Raw genomic sequence first — 17,220 nt, forward strand, 5'->3', positions numbered from 1 at the left:
ATTTAGACACCGATACTGGTGGGAAACTAATTTAATGTAAAGAGCAGACCATATACCGGTGCTCAATTTTCAACATGGCCACTAAAAACGACAATAACTATGATACTGTAAGGCATTTTGCACGAATGAATCATCATGGGGCAAGTAGTGTAACAGTGTGTGTGGCTTGGCTTTGTGTACACAATGCCCAGCATGATTTTCTGTCACTTCTTTTTTCGGTTCAACCACTGGAGCAGTTGATGGAGGGAGGAAGAGGAAATGACAATCATTGTACATGAGCAGCTTTAAAAATCACGGTCCCGGAGTCATGTCTCTGGCTCCGTGCTCATCACAAAACAACAGTGTCAGGGGGATTGCAGAGTTGATTACAGCTATTAGATGACAAAGTGCAGCAGAGCAGGGGGTTGGGTTGTGAACCTGACTGCTGCTTTTTTTTTTTTGTAGTGACAGTTTTTGACTGGCAGGGAAATGCTCAATCAACTCTGAAGCTGGGGTGTGTTTATGAAATGAGTTGAGTTAATGATGACAGAAGCTCACTCAGCTATGATATTACTGCACATATCCACCACATTCAATGGCACCGATTGTGTGCATGTTAGACAGTGATTAATATGTTTGGTTTGAGGTTATTGGAGCATAAAATCTAGCTGACTTTTTATGTGGGACGCTAGAGAATATGTTGTACATTGTCAACGTACTAATGGTGCCCTCAGACTTCAGTGCATTGCTACATTAGAAAACACATGGAATGTATCTTCATCACAACACAATCAAATACTCACACAGCCTAAAACTCACCACAAAAACAAATCGTACTCGCAACACAACTGGAAATGGCAGCACTTCCTTTGAGTTGTGAGTATTATCTCTTTTCTTACTCATCTTCTCTTTGTGTTGTCAAATTGATAAATATATATATATATATATATATATATATAATATAATATTCTCCATGTCCATGCGTTTTTTCTATTTGTGTGTTTTCTATTTTTCCATATCAGATACCTCTCTCTAGCCTTGAGATTATTAACAACCAGTTAAAAAATCTGTAACTTTATTCACATTTTCTGATTTCCAGCCTCTGTATTATGTGGTTAGTTTATTGGTAAATTGAATAAAACATAAACAAAGATGAAAAAATGATCTTTTACACATTGACAGTCAGTGTCTGTCTACAACTGTGTGCACGAGGATACCACTCGTTTTCCAGAAGCTGCCGTTTCATCTCTGCTGAAAGCTTTTACGGTCATAGACCTTTTCTTGTACTTGATGATTTGTGTTTATCTCAGAGACGCTAGTGCACAATGGCAGATTAAATTAAGACCATGTTATTCTAAGCTTATTTAAAATCTTAGAGGAAGAGCAATACTGTTTTTACTTATAATTGAATCAGCTTGTGATTTACAAATTGTAACTTTTAATTTCATAGAAAATTAATCACATCTTGAATAAAGTAACTTTACTGGTCTTACCTGAGTGTCGAGGTTGTGCTGAGGGGTCAGCTGATGCTGTGTTCCGCTTGCATCCGTTAAGGTCGCTGATGTGACCTTGACGCTGCCCGCGCCCCAAACCTTCACCACGCCCAGGATCAACTGGTCAGCTGGGGTCAGGTTATTGTGGTTGACCTGACTCGTCAACTTGTTCTGGAAGAATTGTTGGAAAATAGAAAGATGGAACAAAGAGAAAAAGAAAATGAAAAGAAATTCAATAAACATAATTCAAAAGTGATTTGATTAATATCTACTTAAACATTGCTCATCTCATGCATATATTTACTTTATAGAAGAGAAGAGCGCTTCTGATTTGTGTCACAGGCAGATCATAAATCCTGAACTTACAGTGTTGTCGGCGTAATTTGCTGAAAATGTGCTGTAGTGAGCTGAGCCGTGGACTTCCACCTCTCTATATTCAGTTTGATTCCACACTTCATCTCTTCACAGAGTAAGATTTAACATTTGAGTATCTTTCTCCATGTCATTAGTTTTATATCCACTCTGATATAATTCTTTTCTCTGTGACTCACTTTTCATAGATATTATATTCTGCATGGAGCTTTTGATTATCTGAATAGTTTTTGAATCTGTGCTTTGACCATGTTTACATTGTGGATTAACACACATGCTTTGGCACACACACACACACACACACACACACACACACAAACACATGTATTATCAACTAACAAAAGTAGTGACAGCCGCTTCAAATCCAAAATACAAAACTGACCTCACTTTGGAAATTGCCTCGCTTCGAAGGACCAAAATTCATATGGAACTAAAGGAACACACACACACACACACACACACACACACACACTTTCAGATAGCCATCCAAAATGGCATACGATCTGCTAATCTGCCAGGCAGCACTGGCCTCATTGCCCAACTTATCCTCATCTTCCCACATCTGCCTGTACACACACACACACACACACACACACACACACAAAAGCACATTCGAAGTCACACACACTTATGCTCTCTTTCTCTCTCCCTCTCCCCCTTTGGCTGTCAGACAGTGTGCCTGTTTTATCGCTGCGTGAAATTGCTTTGGAATGAGCCTGATGGTAGGCAGAGGACAGCCACAGATGTTTGGCTATGGTCGCTGTACGTGTGTACGTGTATACTGTAGGTGTGTGCATACAATGTATATGTGCGCGTGTATGTTTGTGATTAAACTCACGCTCATTGACGTGTGCCTGTGTGTGATTGTGTGCCGTTGCCTGGCTCGAGGAGCGAATGGGGCTAGGTTGGTCCCATTAGTCCCAGCGATTAGAGAGTTTCTGTCACGTCTGAATCAAAATGTGATCAAACTGTGGCCTGGAAAACATTCTCCTCTCCCTGAACTTCGCTGTAAGGATTTTGCAATACTTAACTTGTAACTGTCAGTATGTTTGTGCATGTCCAGCGTCACATTTGTGTCTGTGTTTGTAAGATTTCAAATCTTCCTTTAAAACCTTTTTAAATGTGTTGGTAAGGTCATGGATTCTCATGGAAGTGCATATAGCAAGGCCAGTGGGGTTGATACTATTGCTTGGGATGCACAATGCGTAGTACAATGATATACTGTGACTCCCCTTGGCTCATTACCGCCTCATCAGAGATCCACTGAGCAGCAGTAGAATTCTGACCCCTTTTCAAAAGCTTTTCACAGCTCAGACAGACCACCTCAAAAATATATAAACCCATTTGATTGCACTTTAGAGCTTCTATATAATTCGACCCCTTTTCTGCGTCTTAATTAATTAAACGCTTATATATGGAGGTAAGGTGTCTGACCCCCTTATATATCAGGTAGTTGTCAAATTAGATGAATTGTATAAGCTTGTTAATACTGAATTAGGAAAGGGACTGTGGGAAAACATTATCTATTACATTATTTTCTAAAATAACTTGTTAAACCCTGAAAATCTGGCTCCTAATTGAAAAATTAGGAAAAATTCCAAATTAAACATAGTATATCTGCAACTACAGGGTCTACATGGAGAATATTTGTATCTTTCTACAGGTAAAACTTGTTATTTCTGCAGTGGTTTAAGCATCAATGTAGACATTAATGGAAGGTGTTCGTGTTTGCCTGTAAAACCAGAACAGAGCTTGATATAATCACTCTGCTTATTGGTCGGTATTTGCGATGGTAGTTTTATCCATATTTGAATCTTTACTCGATGAATGAGGCAAGAGCAACATGTCATTTTGGCACTGTTTGTGTTTGTGCCAACTGAAGCCACAAAACCTCTCTTTGTGCTTGTGTTTGCAATAAGGGATTATATGAGGCGATAGAAATGTGAGAGCAATTTGGGTGAAAACCACAAAGAACACAATGTGATCTGCATGAACACAACCACAGCTGCTCCACTCCAACCACCTCTGTGCCATGTAAATACTAAGCAGGAGCCTGTACTTTGAAGCAGAATTTAAACTGCAGGTTGAATTCAGGGTTTTCAGTCCTCCAAAGCTTGTTCACTTCTTATCGGGGAAAATCACCATGGTGACTTATGCTGAACGGCTTGGTTGGAGATAATATCTCAACCTGTATAAAATCTCCTCCCACAATCAATTCCTTTGAAACATGACATCACTGTTCTTAGAGGATCCCGCGGAGCTCGGTGTGGATTGTTAGAGGGTCTCTGAGGAGAGCGAGGGTCTTCAGAGACCCATAAAATCCTTTTACCTACTCAGTCCGTCTACATTACGGGAAAATAGTTTTACATTTGTTCCTTCCCTTTAAGTAGGTTTATCCTATGAAATGAATTATCTATTCGGAATGAGGGATAATGTCTGAAGGACTAACCATTGACTTCAATTGTATTGGATTCTGCTTTAACAAAGTTTAGCCGTGAGACTCCAGAAGTGTTTTTTAGACTCAGACATGTCATTCACCCCTCCATCAGCACAGTGGTGAGATAATGAGTGAATTTACATTTTTGGGTGGACTATCCCTTTAAGGGTAAGGGAAGTTTAAAACAGTGTCTGGTTGGTTAAGTTAATTCCTGCCGCTAACACCCCAGTGCGCACAGTCATGCTGCGTGCACCATGTCGTACAGAAATAGGTCCATGTTTTTATTGATTAGTGATAGTAACGTTTCCATCAAAGTGTGGCCTCATTCAGAGTCAGTGCAGATAGTGTGTGTTAAACTAAATCTCATTATAGAGGTGACATCATGTGATTAAGCGAAACGTTTAATTTCTTATCCAAGAGGCTTCCTCAGTTCAGTTGTTCGACGGGTCTTGTTAGTAAAGAACAGATTCATATCTCATGGCCCCAAGTTATTTATCTCCTTCCCACGTGTTATTATGTCGTGGCCGTGCTAACGGGGGGCTCTGTAATTTATGCATTCACTCCATTAGTGACTTTTTACCAGCTGTCCTTCCTGCATTCAGCAGCTTCAGCTTTGTTTCTTTTACTCTGGTTAATGTGTTTCTTCTCCTTGTATTTTTCTTATATAACAGTTTGCTCCATGTTTGTTAAATATGCTTATCTGCTGCCGGTTAACTTGTCCATGTCAGTGATTGGTTCTGTGTGCACACGCTCATATCTAGAGTAGGAAAACCTGGGTTTTCTTAACGAGTTGTTAACCAGCTTTGTGTGACCTCTTAGCCTGACAGTGTTTGTTTGGTAAATTTCAGCCGGATAATGGAAAGATACGAGGGGTATGCTGAGCTCAGTTTGTTGTACAGGCCCCAGGTGTGCGCACAACAAAAACATGATACTGTGGCTTCATCAGGGGTGTCGGCATGGTGATGGCACTGAGGCCTTACGCACTTACAGACACACTCAGGGCTGTGCAGACCTGGTGTAATCATCCATCAGGACAGATCAGATCACACTCTTCACACCTGGTGTTACAATGCGTCCTGAATCTGTCTCCTGTGACCACTTGGATATTTCACTTTCCTGCTCTACATGCAAATAATCAGAACATCATTTGTGTTTGTGAAGAGAAAATTATGTTGTTTTTAGCAGTTATTGTGTGTCGGTGTGTGTCTGTGGGATTGACAGAGAAAGAAAAAGACAGGACTCCGGAGGAACTGAATGAATGAATGCATGCAGTTATGAAGACAGATTTTACCAATAAAAAAAAAGTTTCAATGATCGTATCTCAGGACATATTTTTGGTGCGTCTACTTAGTGTTCACCACAGATAGTGAGGTCAGGACGGATGTTAACACCAGGTCTTAACGGGGACTTGGTGAGTCTGATTGGAGAACAGGACTCTACAATCTGACTTGGCAGCATCCACCCCACAGTCACTATTCTCTTATGACACCATGACATGCGCAGGATGACTAAATTGTAAATCAAAAGCAATGAAGTGAATAAAATTGTAGTACACAGGTATAAAAGCTCCTGCAATCTGTGTGTGTAGTTCTAGTTATATGAAAGACTACAACACATATTTGATATAGATGTTGAAATCTTATGATAATATACTGTTGGATGAATATAATAGTTGTAATTACATGATTCAACAACTGGTTCCAGAACTTTGTCACAGGCAGAAGTCATAAAAGCTCAAATCCAAACCACCACCCCAGAGATGGAGAGAAATCCTGTGCTAATGGTTTCCAGTGGTTAGCCTTTGACATCTGCCTACCACAGCCCTGTATCATGGTAAAAGCCCGGCCTTATATTCCCAGTCCTGCTGCATTAATAACAATAATGAAGAGGGGAAAAAAAAAAGATGTGAATAGTTGGCCCCCTGAACTCACCGGTTCTGCTGCGAAGGAGGTCAGCAGATATTGTCCTCTCTCAACCGTGTCTGAGGAGAGAGAAAAGTGGAGTGAATTTCATAATGAGGAAGAAATGGAGGGGCAGAGAAAATAGGTGTCACGAATGACGGAGGGAGAGAGACAGCGCAAGAATAAATGAGGGAGTGTACGGATGAGACTATTCATGTCGACCAGTTGCCCGAGGTTAGTGGGTAGCGGGTAGATAACTAAGTGGTCACTTGATGGCGTGGTCATGTTATGTGGTGAAAAGGATGTTATTGTGTGCGTGCATGTACAAATAAGACGAGAGAGAATTTGGATTTATACACTTCTATACAGTGACTCATCACAAAGTAAGACCTCCAGTTATTACTGCTTGATTAAATGAGGCTAGTAATTAGGAGAGTGGCTGAGGTAAATAATTGACCAGCGACACGACTTCACCACATAAAAGAATGAATAATGAATAAGTGGTGTGAATGAGTGAACATCGGACTTCCTGAATGAATGAGTAGCCAGCGCACAAATGAGTCTGCGTGATTGACAGCCGAGAGAACAGCGCACCCTCTGAAGTGAAAATCAGAAATGCAGAACTCGAAAAGAGAAGCTGATAATACAGGTAAGCAGGCGCTAAAGCGAGAGGCAGAGCAAACAAGAAAGACTCGGGGCGGCTGCACAGCAGACAGACGGCAAGATGCAGAAGAGAGGAGCGAGGGAGAAGATAAAAGAGGAGTGATGGAGAGCGTATCTCCAGGCGGCAACGCAGAATTACTATAATAGTTTCTGTCACTCCCCTTCTCTGTCATCCCTCGTTCTCTCTCTATCTTTGCTCCCTCTTCTTTGTCCCAACACAAACACACCTTTCTCAGAGGAGTGCATCTGCTCACAGGAGCACTTTGGAGGCTGCTTCTGTTATTAATGTGTGTGTGAGAGAGAGGGTGAGGGAGTACAGAGAAAATACTTTGTAGTTGACTGTGTCAATCCGAGAAAATCAAAGGGAAAATTCATATTCAGTAAAAACTTGCTCTCTCATACTGTACATGAGTGTGCCACATAGTTGTATATTGGAGGAATTATTCATCATGATCCTTATTACACCATTTTCAAAATTAATTCGGACCGATGTCCTCCAAACACCAACTCGGACTTACAACATTAATCATAATAATATCTTGAATTTATATAGTGCCTTTCAAGTGACCTTAAAACTTTACATGTGGCAGAAGGGACAAAAAGAAATCAAAAAAGAACATGTATGAATAGATACATGATCTATATTCCAGAAACCATCTTATCATCTTCATGCTTGTGTCTGTTGTTAAGGGCTTAAGGAAGTGCAGTTTTCAAATGTGTGTGTGTGTGTGTGTGTGTGTGTGTGTGTGTGTATGTGTGTGTGTGTGTATCTGTACATACGTGTGTTCAAGGATGACCTTTCACTTACCTATTCCTTCTCCATCATCCCAGAAGAACGATCCCTGAGCAGTTCTGTTGTCACTCAGGGCAACTATCAGTCCTAGAGGATTCTTCCGGCTGAGACAAGACGAGGTAAAGAGGGTTACGACTCTGAAGGATGTTTATTAATGCCACCTTGCTGCTGCTGAGGACATATACATTAACATTTGTGCTGAGGGGATCCACCTGAGCTCAGCAGCAGTTTGACCCCCCCCCCCCAGATACAGCAGCAGTGCACATACTGTGCCCACCCCCATCCCCTTCTGCACAGAGATGCACCAAAAGACAGAAAAGACTCACTAGACACACCTGATGTTAACATGTGAGAGCATTTACCAGTAAAATGTGTTGTTCTCTGGTTTCTGCCAGGGCACCACAAAGCCTCCTCTGATATGAAGGTTGATGTGGTCCATGGGCGTGGGCATAGCAACCATCTTGCCTCGCTCTCCAACATTTTTAGCCTGATGAAAGCAGCAATAAATACACACTGTTAAAATACAAGAAGTACTACAGGTAATTAAATATTCATTCATTCATTCCTTTGTGGGAAATTGCCATTTGAGAGCGAAGCACAAGGTGGAAATGTGTGACATCTCCAAAGGCTTCATCTGAAACCTTTCTGTCATTTAGTTCTATAGAGTTTTTGCAAACTTCTTAATTCCTCTTGGTCAATTGGTCTCACAGTCTGTTGTTTGTGTTTGCTCAGGGAACGAGGAGCCGCTCCTCTCCACCATCACAGGCCTCCATTCAATATATTGTTCCTTGAGTTTTGTTTGGCTTCATAATGCTGCCTAACAGATGGGGGAGTCCCCCAGCTAGTAAGAGACTGAGTGATTGGATGTTTGCTTTTGTAATGAAGGCGCCTTCTGCACTTGTTGAGCAAAAATCTCCTTAATGATGTTGTCAGAGACGACCGTCGTTTGGGTTTTTGTTGTAGTTTTTTTTGTCTTTAGTTATGTCTCTTTATTTTTGTTTGTCATAGAGCACCTTATACTTGCACTGCTTTGAATGCACATCACAAGACGAGGTGCAAAGATGGACTTTCATACCTTCATACCAGACACTAAGACACCATTCAGACGCACTAAGCTCTCCCTGTCATTTTGCTTCAGTGCTAGCTGAAATATTGTTTCAAGGAAAGATAGGGGGAGGCTTTGTATTCAGTGAAGAGTTTATCATTCTAAAGTCATTTTCAGACATGAACTCAGGAGAGAGTCTGCTCTCCGCAGCAGCAGGAGATCCATTTTTTGGGCATGTGTTAGAAACGTCATCAACACACACGCTTGTTAGCGGTGAATCCTCCAGAAGATCTATGGGTTTATTCTCACAGGAGCTCATTCGGACATTCCCCAAGGTTCTTACTAAATCTGAATTTTCTCACTCAAACAATAACGTTCTCATGTGCAGGGCTTCCAGGGAATGTCAGGAGAATATCCAGAGTTCAGTGCATATCTGAAAGCAGCATAATTGTTTCCTGGTTGTTGCGGACATAGACTTACCGAGTGGAAGTCATACCAGCGTGCATCGGGAACATAGCCGTCCACGCTCCTGGCTCCCTGTCAATCACAGAATCAGTTAACCAAAAGAGAAATACAGGCCTGGAGCAGTAGACTGACAGCTACCCCTGAAATGATTGATAAGCTGCATTTGTGATATCTTAAATTCTGCGGGGGGAAAAGTGAAAACATGTTGTATGTGTGTGTGTACCTGGTCGAGTACAGGGGTGATCAGCAGAGCAGGTCCCCAGAGGAACTGCCTGTGGATGTCCCATGTAGCTCTATCATTCACAAACCTGTGACACAACAACACAGATGCCATTTAACCAGATGAAAAAAATATATATATTTCCAATGCTCCCTCCCGTCTCCTCAGGCCAGATGACTGTTCAAGTACTCATTCAGAATTCAATGATTTGACTATGCGAGCTAAATAACGCTGCCAGACTCCCCCTGCCAGCTCCTTAAACACCATCTGTGACTTTACAAGAGTCTCTTATAATAGATAAATATGCTGTGTGTGTGTGTGTGTTTTTTTTTTTTTTTTAAATATGTTTCACACGTCCACATCTGGGAGCTTCTGATACAGAGTCGTCTAAATACATAGTTACACTTGAATCAAAGTGCCTTGCTCAAGGGCGTCTTAATGGCAGTTGCTGAAGTGGTTGAAACAATTTTCTGACCTTGTCATGTTCTTCAAATGGGCAGATGTTGCAAACCAGCTTTTCTAACCTCACTAAAAAGAACAAGGATGCACAAACAGTGGGCAACATATTTTACATCTGTAGCTTCGAGGGGACGGTTTGATGGTAACATATTCTAACTAGTTGCAATGAGCTAGGTGTTAAAACGGAGTGAGGCTGAAAACGTGTTGAGGCACTAAAATGAAAGCTTTCCTGAAATTGATTTTAGTCCAGCAACCATCACATGGAACATTCTGCATACTGATAAGAAATAGTGTGGTATAAAATCAGGTGGTCTTGCCAGCAATCAGGATAAAAGATTCATGCTGTTAATAACGAAATGACTTCATTAAGTCATTACTTGTAATGTAAGAGCCATGACGTCAGCAGAAAAGATCAGGCCTGTGTGTGTGTGTGTGTGTGTGTGTGTGTGTGTGTGTGTGTGTTGTGTTTGCTTACTCATGCAGGAGAGGTCTGATTACTGTACTTCCTTTGGTATGAGCCTCGAACATCAGTGTGTACAGGTAGGGCAGGAGGGTGTAACGGATGTTTAGGACGTCCCGGGAAGCCTCCGCAAAGGTGGAGTTCCAGGCAACAGGGTCTTGTCTCTGAGAGAAAAATAATTTTAGTTTTAGGACCTGTCACCAAAACAAGAAAAGTGGTTGGAGGAGGATTTTGGCCGCCGCCGTTCTTCAGATGCCAACAAGAGTAAAAGAGTTAAGCTGCTGTAAACTTCCCAAAGCCCAATAGAAACATAACAGTGGCAGTAAAGTCACTTTAACTTTTCAGGACCAGCTTTATCACTGTGAGGATATTGTAGAGTGGATGAGCTTGTCACACAAGTCCACATTCATCGAAAGTCATTAGATTTGAATAATTGCAATAAGTTATATTTGGCGGTACGGCTTTGTTCCCTTTCACCTGCATGTGTGGAACAGCTAAATACACACTGACACCTGCTCATATCTGGCTTTTGTCTTCAATGTGAATGGACTCTGACTGACATTGCTTACATGTAGTCAGAGACTGGTGATGAGTATTTAACAGATTCTCTGGTTCAATAGATATACATTTCAAAAGCTCTGGCTATGGTTCATTACTCTCAGTTACAGGTGCAGATACTCACACACAGGCAGGTCTATATGCAGAGTCTGTATTACGTTTAGATTCATCAGTGAAATAAATGTACATCCACACACAACAGCATTTCTCTTATCTTGTCCTGTTTCCAGCGTTGACTGTTTCTCATTTGTATTTGACAACGACGCTGAGAATGAATAACTTCAGGCATGAGGAGACTGACGGCAAACCTGTTTGGATTGTGGCACATGCCAGAAATAATCAAATGGCCTGTGTGTTCTTCTAAATGATGCTCATGCCTCCTCTGCTTCACGCTGTGCTGACATTTACCTGATTTTAATTGGCAACAAGTGTAACTCCCCCCCTTTAGAGACAAGGACAGGAGAGGAGGACACAGTGTACTACTATTTTAAAAATACGGGAAGATTTAAATGTAATAGCTCAGTTTTCTGGAGCTGCACACGCACACAGAGGATCATGAAGATTTTCAACTGGACCGTGTGTGTGTGTGTGTGTGTGTGTCTAGGTGTGTACCCTCAGATTCGATAATAATTATTGACCATAGCCTGGTGGTTACTAAGTACAGGCCTAACAGCTTATGATTGAATTCAGAACATCTCTATTATCTTATGACCTAAGGAGTTTGCCAGATTATCATATAACTTTCTGAGTGTATTCACAGGATTGTAATTATGTGGAAACCCAGGAGTTCTTCCACCTGCCTCCCTTTTCAGACACACTCCTTGTGCAGACTCATGCCTCACATTTGAACATGTTCAGGGGTGAGTTATGTGTGTAAAATAGAGCTAGAGACCAAGATATAAATGTGAGATAAACGGGTATTAATGCATATTAATGGGAATATAAACATCGACACTTGATGCAGAAACTGTTCAGAGTTCTGCTTCCCAGCCTGAACTGGATTGTTCCAGACGAGGTATCAGGTTGATGCTTTCAGCTTCTGGCTCAGGTTGGGTTCATTTGTTACCTCTGGCCAAAGAGCTTTTGTGTGTTAGTTTGGCTTTTCTTAGTTTGCCAGTTAGCAGGATTGCGCAGATACCACTGAACGGATGAGGAGGGAATTCAGTGGGATGCTGCAGTATGGGTCAGGACAGAACCCCACGTTAAGGTTTGGTGACATCTTTAAGGGGACTGATATTTATGAGTGTGTGTGATTTGGTGCAGATTCAAATAAAAATGTGGATGGAGTGAATTTAAATTAGGTTTCATAAGGGGACTGTTGGGCCTTGGCGGAGGTATGCACTCTACTAAGTGCCCCTCTAGGTGGTTAAAGTAATTTATTAAGACATTCTTCTTTTTCCTTTTTCTCCTGTCTCTGTCTGTCGTTGCAGGGTTCAACAGGTCTTATACAGTTTGTATCACACGGGATTTAAGGTCCAGTGTGTAAGATTTAGGGGAAATGGAACTATCGGCAGAAATTGAATGTAGAATAATCCTCATGATGTTTTCACTAGTTCATTTCATCCAAATTGTATGAATGGTAGTTTTCTTTCCCCTAGAAAAGGCCCTTTATATTCAAATACTTTATATTTACATCGGGGGGGTCCTCTCCACGGAGGCCGCCATGTTTTGTACAGTAGTGCAGACTGGACAAACTAAACACCTTTTGAGTTTTCATGACAAATGAAGGCTGCCACAGGTTCTCACTGATGTTTGGAAGAGGAGGGTGAGTGAGGGGTGTTCAGCTGCAACATGAAACTTCAACACTAGAGAAGTTTTTCACAATAACCACAAAGTGTAAGATAGAAATAGAGGTACAGATTTGGAAATTCTAAAGATTACATATTGCAAATAAATGCAGGGAGGTCCACTGATACAGTATGTTGCCTGATGATCATAATAAAGTTAGTTACATGGCTATTTAATTATACTACCAAACCATAGAATTACTTCAGAAAACGTTGTACAGAGTTATTGGTGAGTGTGCTGGAATTTGATGCAAGTGTTCCTGGTACCTGATCAAGGCTCAAATATCCCCACCAAGTATTCAATAGCAGTGAAAAGGTAAAAGGTATGTGAAAAGATGGACATTCATATATAACCAGTACCCCTCTAACACATGTTGACCGTTTGTCTTGCAAAGTTAGTTTGATCTCTTTGCTTTCAAAACCAAAGCAGAAAGGTTTTTTGTGTTAAGTCTTCAGAGAAAGCAAGCAGTTTTAAGACATGACCTCAGACTCTAACTTATATTTATATATTACTAAAAAATCACAACTGTCATGATAACTGACAGTTGTGATTCCAATGCTGCCATTGCATGAGACTTAAGCTCACCAACAAGAAAATCTCCCCATTTCTTTTTCCTTCCAACTTTTTAACATTCAGTCAGTCTCACAAATCGTGCATTGCTTGACAGTTGTACCACTGTCTGTTGGGCCCTCAAGGTAGACTTTTCATCTGTGGAAACCCAGTGGAGGAATTGATGAAGAGATGTGAGCAGGGAGTGCAGAAGAGCAAAGAGCAGACAGAGAATCCATCTCATGAATCCGCCTAATTTATGGCCACATTTATTGTGGCAAAAGGCCTTGTGACACACACTGATTGGAGGCAGAAATGTATGTGTGCGTGCACGTTCTTATGCGCACAGCTTCGAGGAAGGAAAAAAAAGAGGATATCTCCCTGTGTCAGCCCCCCTCATCTTTTCTCTCTTCTACTTGGTCTTTCTCTTCATTTATCTGTCTGAGATCTATTCTCTAGGCCCGTCTCATAAAGCTCATAAAGACTTTCTGTTTTGCATTGCAGAGCCTCACATCAGAAAAAGAAAATATATTTAGAGGAACAATAATACGTCCCTTTGGGTGAATAATGATAATATACATGACTGGAATATGACTACGCTGCCGGAGCGGGCTCGGCAGAGAATATATCTTGTTTAATTAATTTTGCATTGTTCCCGTACGACTGTGGACACTGCAGTATATTGCTGGTGCAGTGAAATTATCTCGAGGTCAACATTGAAAGTTGTCTGAGGGCAAAGAGACGCTAGGCGTGACGGAGCTCTGGGAATGACTCTGCAAAAGCTCGCCTCTCTCTTTCTCTCTCTCTCTCTGTCGTCTCTGACCTTGTGTACCCTCCAGTCTGGTCTGTGGTGTTAATACTTTGTTGTCAAACGCCTTGTTAAGCAGACTGGAGGATACAGTCGCTAACTGTCAGATGATTGTGGATTTTATATGGCTGACTAAAAATAAAGGAAAAAAACAGTAGACCACATACTTAACTGACACTGATTCCCTTTCCTCTTCTCTTCTATCAGTTTTTAATCCTTACACCACTTTTAATTTGACTTGATCACTGATGTTTCAAAATTGGTGAAGTGTTTATTCAGCCTTGTCCCAGCTCTAGCATCCTCATCTCTACCCTTCAACTTGAACCACCATCTTGTTTTATTCCCCCACCAGTTTCATCACTGCATCAATTCACTCCTCTGTCTCAGAGCTTCTGAACTTCTCTCGTCCTCCTTCCTTTATCTCTGCTACTTGTCAGTATTCATCCTCTCAATCCTTCAGTTCCTCTTTTCCTGTTTGGCATAAATACCTGTATATCCCGCTCTAGCACCAGTTCTCTCTCTGCCCCTTTAACTTTGTCTCCCTGACTTTATCCCTTCTTCTCGAACTGTTTCTTGCGCTGCCTTCTCCTTGTGCGCTTTTTTTTTTCTGTCAAAATTTTTTCCCATTTGAAAACCATTGTTAAATAATTGGAATCATGGTGTGTGTGTGTGTGTGTGTGTGTGTGTGTGTGTGTGTGTGTGTGTGTGTGTGTGTGTGCGTGTCTGTGTGTGTGTGTGTGTGTGTCTGTGTGCGTGTGTACAAGCGTCGAGGTTAGGTGGTGTGCAATGGTGCCCAGATCACCTTGAGAATTCAATTATATCCCCATTCCATGCCATTACCCCCCTCCCCAACACACACATGCACACACAAACACGTGTACACACAAGTGTGTCCTGTCTCTTATTGCAGAATCCAGTGCAGAGAAATTTCGCCCGGTGGGATCGATCTCCGGACGGGCGTTATTGGATTTCTCAGATGTGTTCCAACGCTCTTAAAGGTCACTGCAAGAATGAATGCCACCGACACTACAACACCAAACAGGTCTATCTTCTTGTGTGTTTGTCTGTTGTGCGTGTGTGTGTGTATATATGTCAGACGCAGATTAAGAGAGAGAGAAAGCAACATGGTTTCTTGCAAAAAACAGTGTTGGTAAATGTTTTTCTTTTGAATTACTGTATTTGTGTAACGTGTCATTATACTTTCAGAGAACAGGGATATGATGCTGTAACTAAAGTAGATGTATGTGGACTACATTTAGCACCAGTCATTTAAGGTCAGGGAAAGTGGCTTTTATAGCCTTTGGAAGGATTCATCCTTTGTGGAGTTGTAAAGCAGAGCAGGCTCATCTAGATCCATTGTACTGTGCTGCTTTATTTCCCATTACACTTTAAGGCTGAAGGAGGCCCCATCCTGCATATGGTGTACCTGTGTATAAATAGTATCACTGCTATCACAGGATTAACATATACAAAATAAACATAAATATATTTTAAGTTGACCACAAAGTTGTGGGTTATTATTGAATAAAAGTATTTCATTTGTTCTCCCTTGTTATAATTTTATAATTTTTTATTTTGTGAATTTCCTTAAAGTTTGATAATCTAATGTTTGGAAATAAAAACTATTTTAACTATTTTCTTGTGTGTTTGGGGGATGTTGATTTAATTTAAGCAGAAATGTCAAGTTACAGTTACCAGTTGGTCATCAGTGTGAAATAAACTGAAAGGTATGTTTAGGTAGTTAACTGGATTTAAATAAATTTACAGCCAAGTAAATCTCTTATTTTGACTTGACTTCTTCTTCTGAGTCTTTGTTGCAGATCCAGGATGGCGGCTCCATATCGTGGATCGTGATGGTGCTGATCATGGGTTATGATTGCTGCCACATACAATATACCAACTCACGTATACAACATTTACTGACCATACCTCGATCATTACAATTATCATTACTCCTCCTTAAATCTGTCAGACATTTTCTTTTGTATAGATGCTTTAGACACTGTCTAATCTGGTGATTGTTGTAAATATTGGTATTTTGTTGATGAGCACTGTTACATGCAGCAGCTACTGAATTTCTGGCCAACCTGGGAGAGCGATTCCCTCAGTTGTGACTGACTGCGTTTCTGTGTTAAAAGCATTTTGTCTTTTTGTAGTTTTCTCCCCACATAAGGGCGAAGATGTCCCACCTTGTTAAGCCCTATGAGGCAAATTGCAAACTGTGAATATGGGCTGAGTGTGATTGAATGAATGATTGATTATCTGTGAGCATTTTTCTCGTGGTCACTCACCGAGTTTCCTTTGCCATTGTGGTTGCGTGAATATGGATAGAAGGCCCCCAGCTGCATCCAGCGGAGACACATTTCATACTCAGCTGCATTAAAGAAGCCACATATGTCTGCCCCAGTCTGAAAGAGATTGATGGACAGTCTCAGTGGATCTGTGTGCGTGTGCATGCGTGTGTGTGATGGATAGAAAGCAACAAAATGTAAGCACCAAGGTGCTGGTGTGACTACAACGGACAATGTCCAATCAAAGGTCACACTACTATTGCTGCAAGCATCATGTTTCTGAACTGTCCCTGAGCAAGTCACCGCCACATGTTGCTGTGGGTGTCTGACCCTATGACCGGGCTGTGAGCAATGCATGTGTTCTTCCATACAGGGACTGATATGGTGTCAGATTATAGTTTTTATTATTAGACACACTGAGCAGATCTAAGAGGACAGAGACAGAAATAACAACAAAGAGACACACAGGGTGAAGAGGCAAAGGCAAAGAGAGCCAGGACAACAACGACTACTTAATTAATAACAAATGTGTGGAGGCCGTGAAGCACGGCCCTGGTCGGGGTGGGGCTTGTAAAACACGCTTTGCAATGTATCTGAAGATGTCCTCTGATCAAAGGGTCTCGAGAAACAAAATAGCATCATTCCAGCAGCTGTAATCTACTTAGAGAAGACAAGGTCACATCAATACGATTATGCCTTGTCAAATCCAAGATCAGATGATTATACTTACATAAGGAATGCCAAACAGACTGAACTCCATCATGCCTGCAGAGCAAAGGAAAATGGAAAGTTATGCCAAATGAAAGATTCTTTACAGTGTGTGAGACAGCTTCAAAGCAACAGTTATCAGAAAAATGGTGAACATATTGAGATGGTATCTATTCTTAAATACATAGGGTTCTTAATCCATGACCATTTGTCTTTTAAGGTGCACATTCA

General features: G+C 41.2%; 2 protein-coding genes across 2 annotated transcripts in view; one reads left to right on the top strand and one right to left on the bottom strand.

Annotated features, from left to right (window-relative positions):
- The window catches only part of zbbx (zinc finger, B-box domain containing), a 318,314-nt gene extending 302,762 nt beyond the window's left edge, over positions 1-15,552 (top strand). Inside the window, exon 25 of the transcript XR_011244525.1 lies at positions 14,901-15,552. The gene's annotated coding sequence lies outside the window, so the exon portion shown is untranslated. The remainder of the gene's footprint in view (positions 1-14,900) is intronic.
- si (sucrase-isomaltase) overlaps positions 1-17,220 on the bottom strand; it is a 69,651-nt gene that overhangs the window by 1,464 nt on the left and 50,967 nt on the right. The window contains exons 39-47 of the mRNA XM_069534305.1: positions 17,012-17,046; positions 16,282-16,398; positions 10,303-10,451; positions 9,372-9,456; positions 9,164-9,220; positions 8,001-8,125; positions 7,654-7,742; positions 6,213-6,262; positions 1,473-1,643 (exon numbers count right to left, since the gene is read on the bottom strand). Of these exons, the coding sequence (XP_069390406.1) occupies positions 1,473-1,643; positions 6,213-6,262; positions 7,654-7,742; positions 8,001-8,125; positions 9,164-9,220; positions 9,372-9,456; positions 10,303-10,451; positions 16,282-16,398; positions 17,012-17,046 (878 nt within the window). The remainder of the gene's footprint in view (positions 1-1,472; positions 1,644-6,212; positions 6,263-7,653; positions 7,743-8,000; positions 8,126-9,163; positions 9,221-9,371; positions 9,457-10,302; positions 10,452-16,281; positions 16,399-17,011; positions 17,047-17,220) is intronic.

The sequence above is a fragment of the Paralichthys olivaceus genome, chromosome 11 (assembly GCF_024713975.1).
Source record: "Paralichthys olivaceus isolate ysfri-2021 chromosome 11, ASM2471397v2, whole genome shotgun sequence".
In the NCBI taxonomy this organism is placed as follows: Eukaryota; Metazoa; Chordata; class Actinopteri; order Pleuronectiformes; family Paralichthyidae; genus Paralichthys; species Paralichthys olivaceus.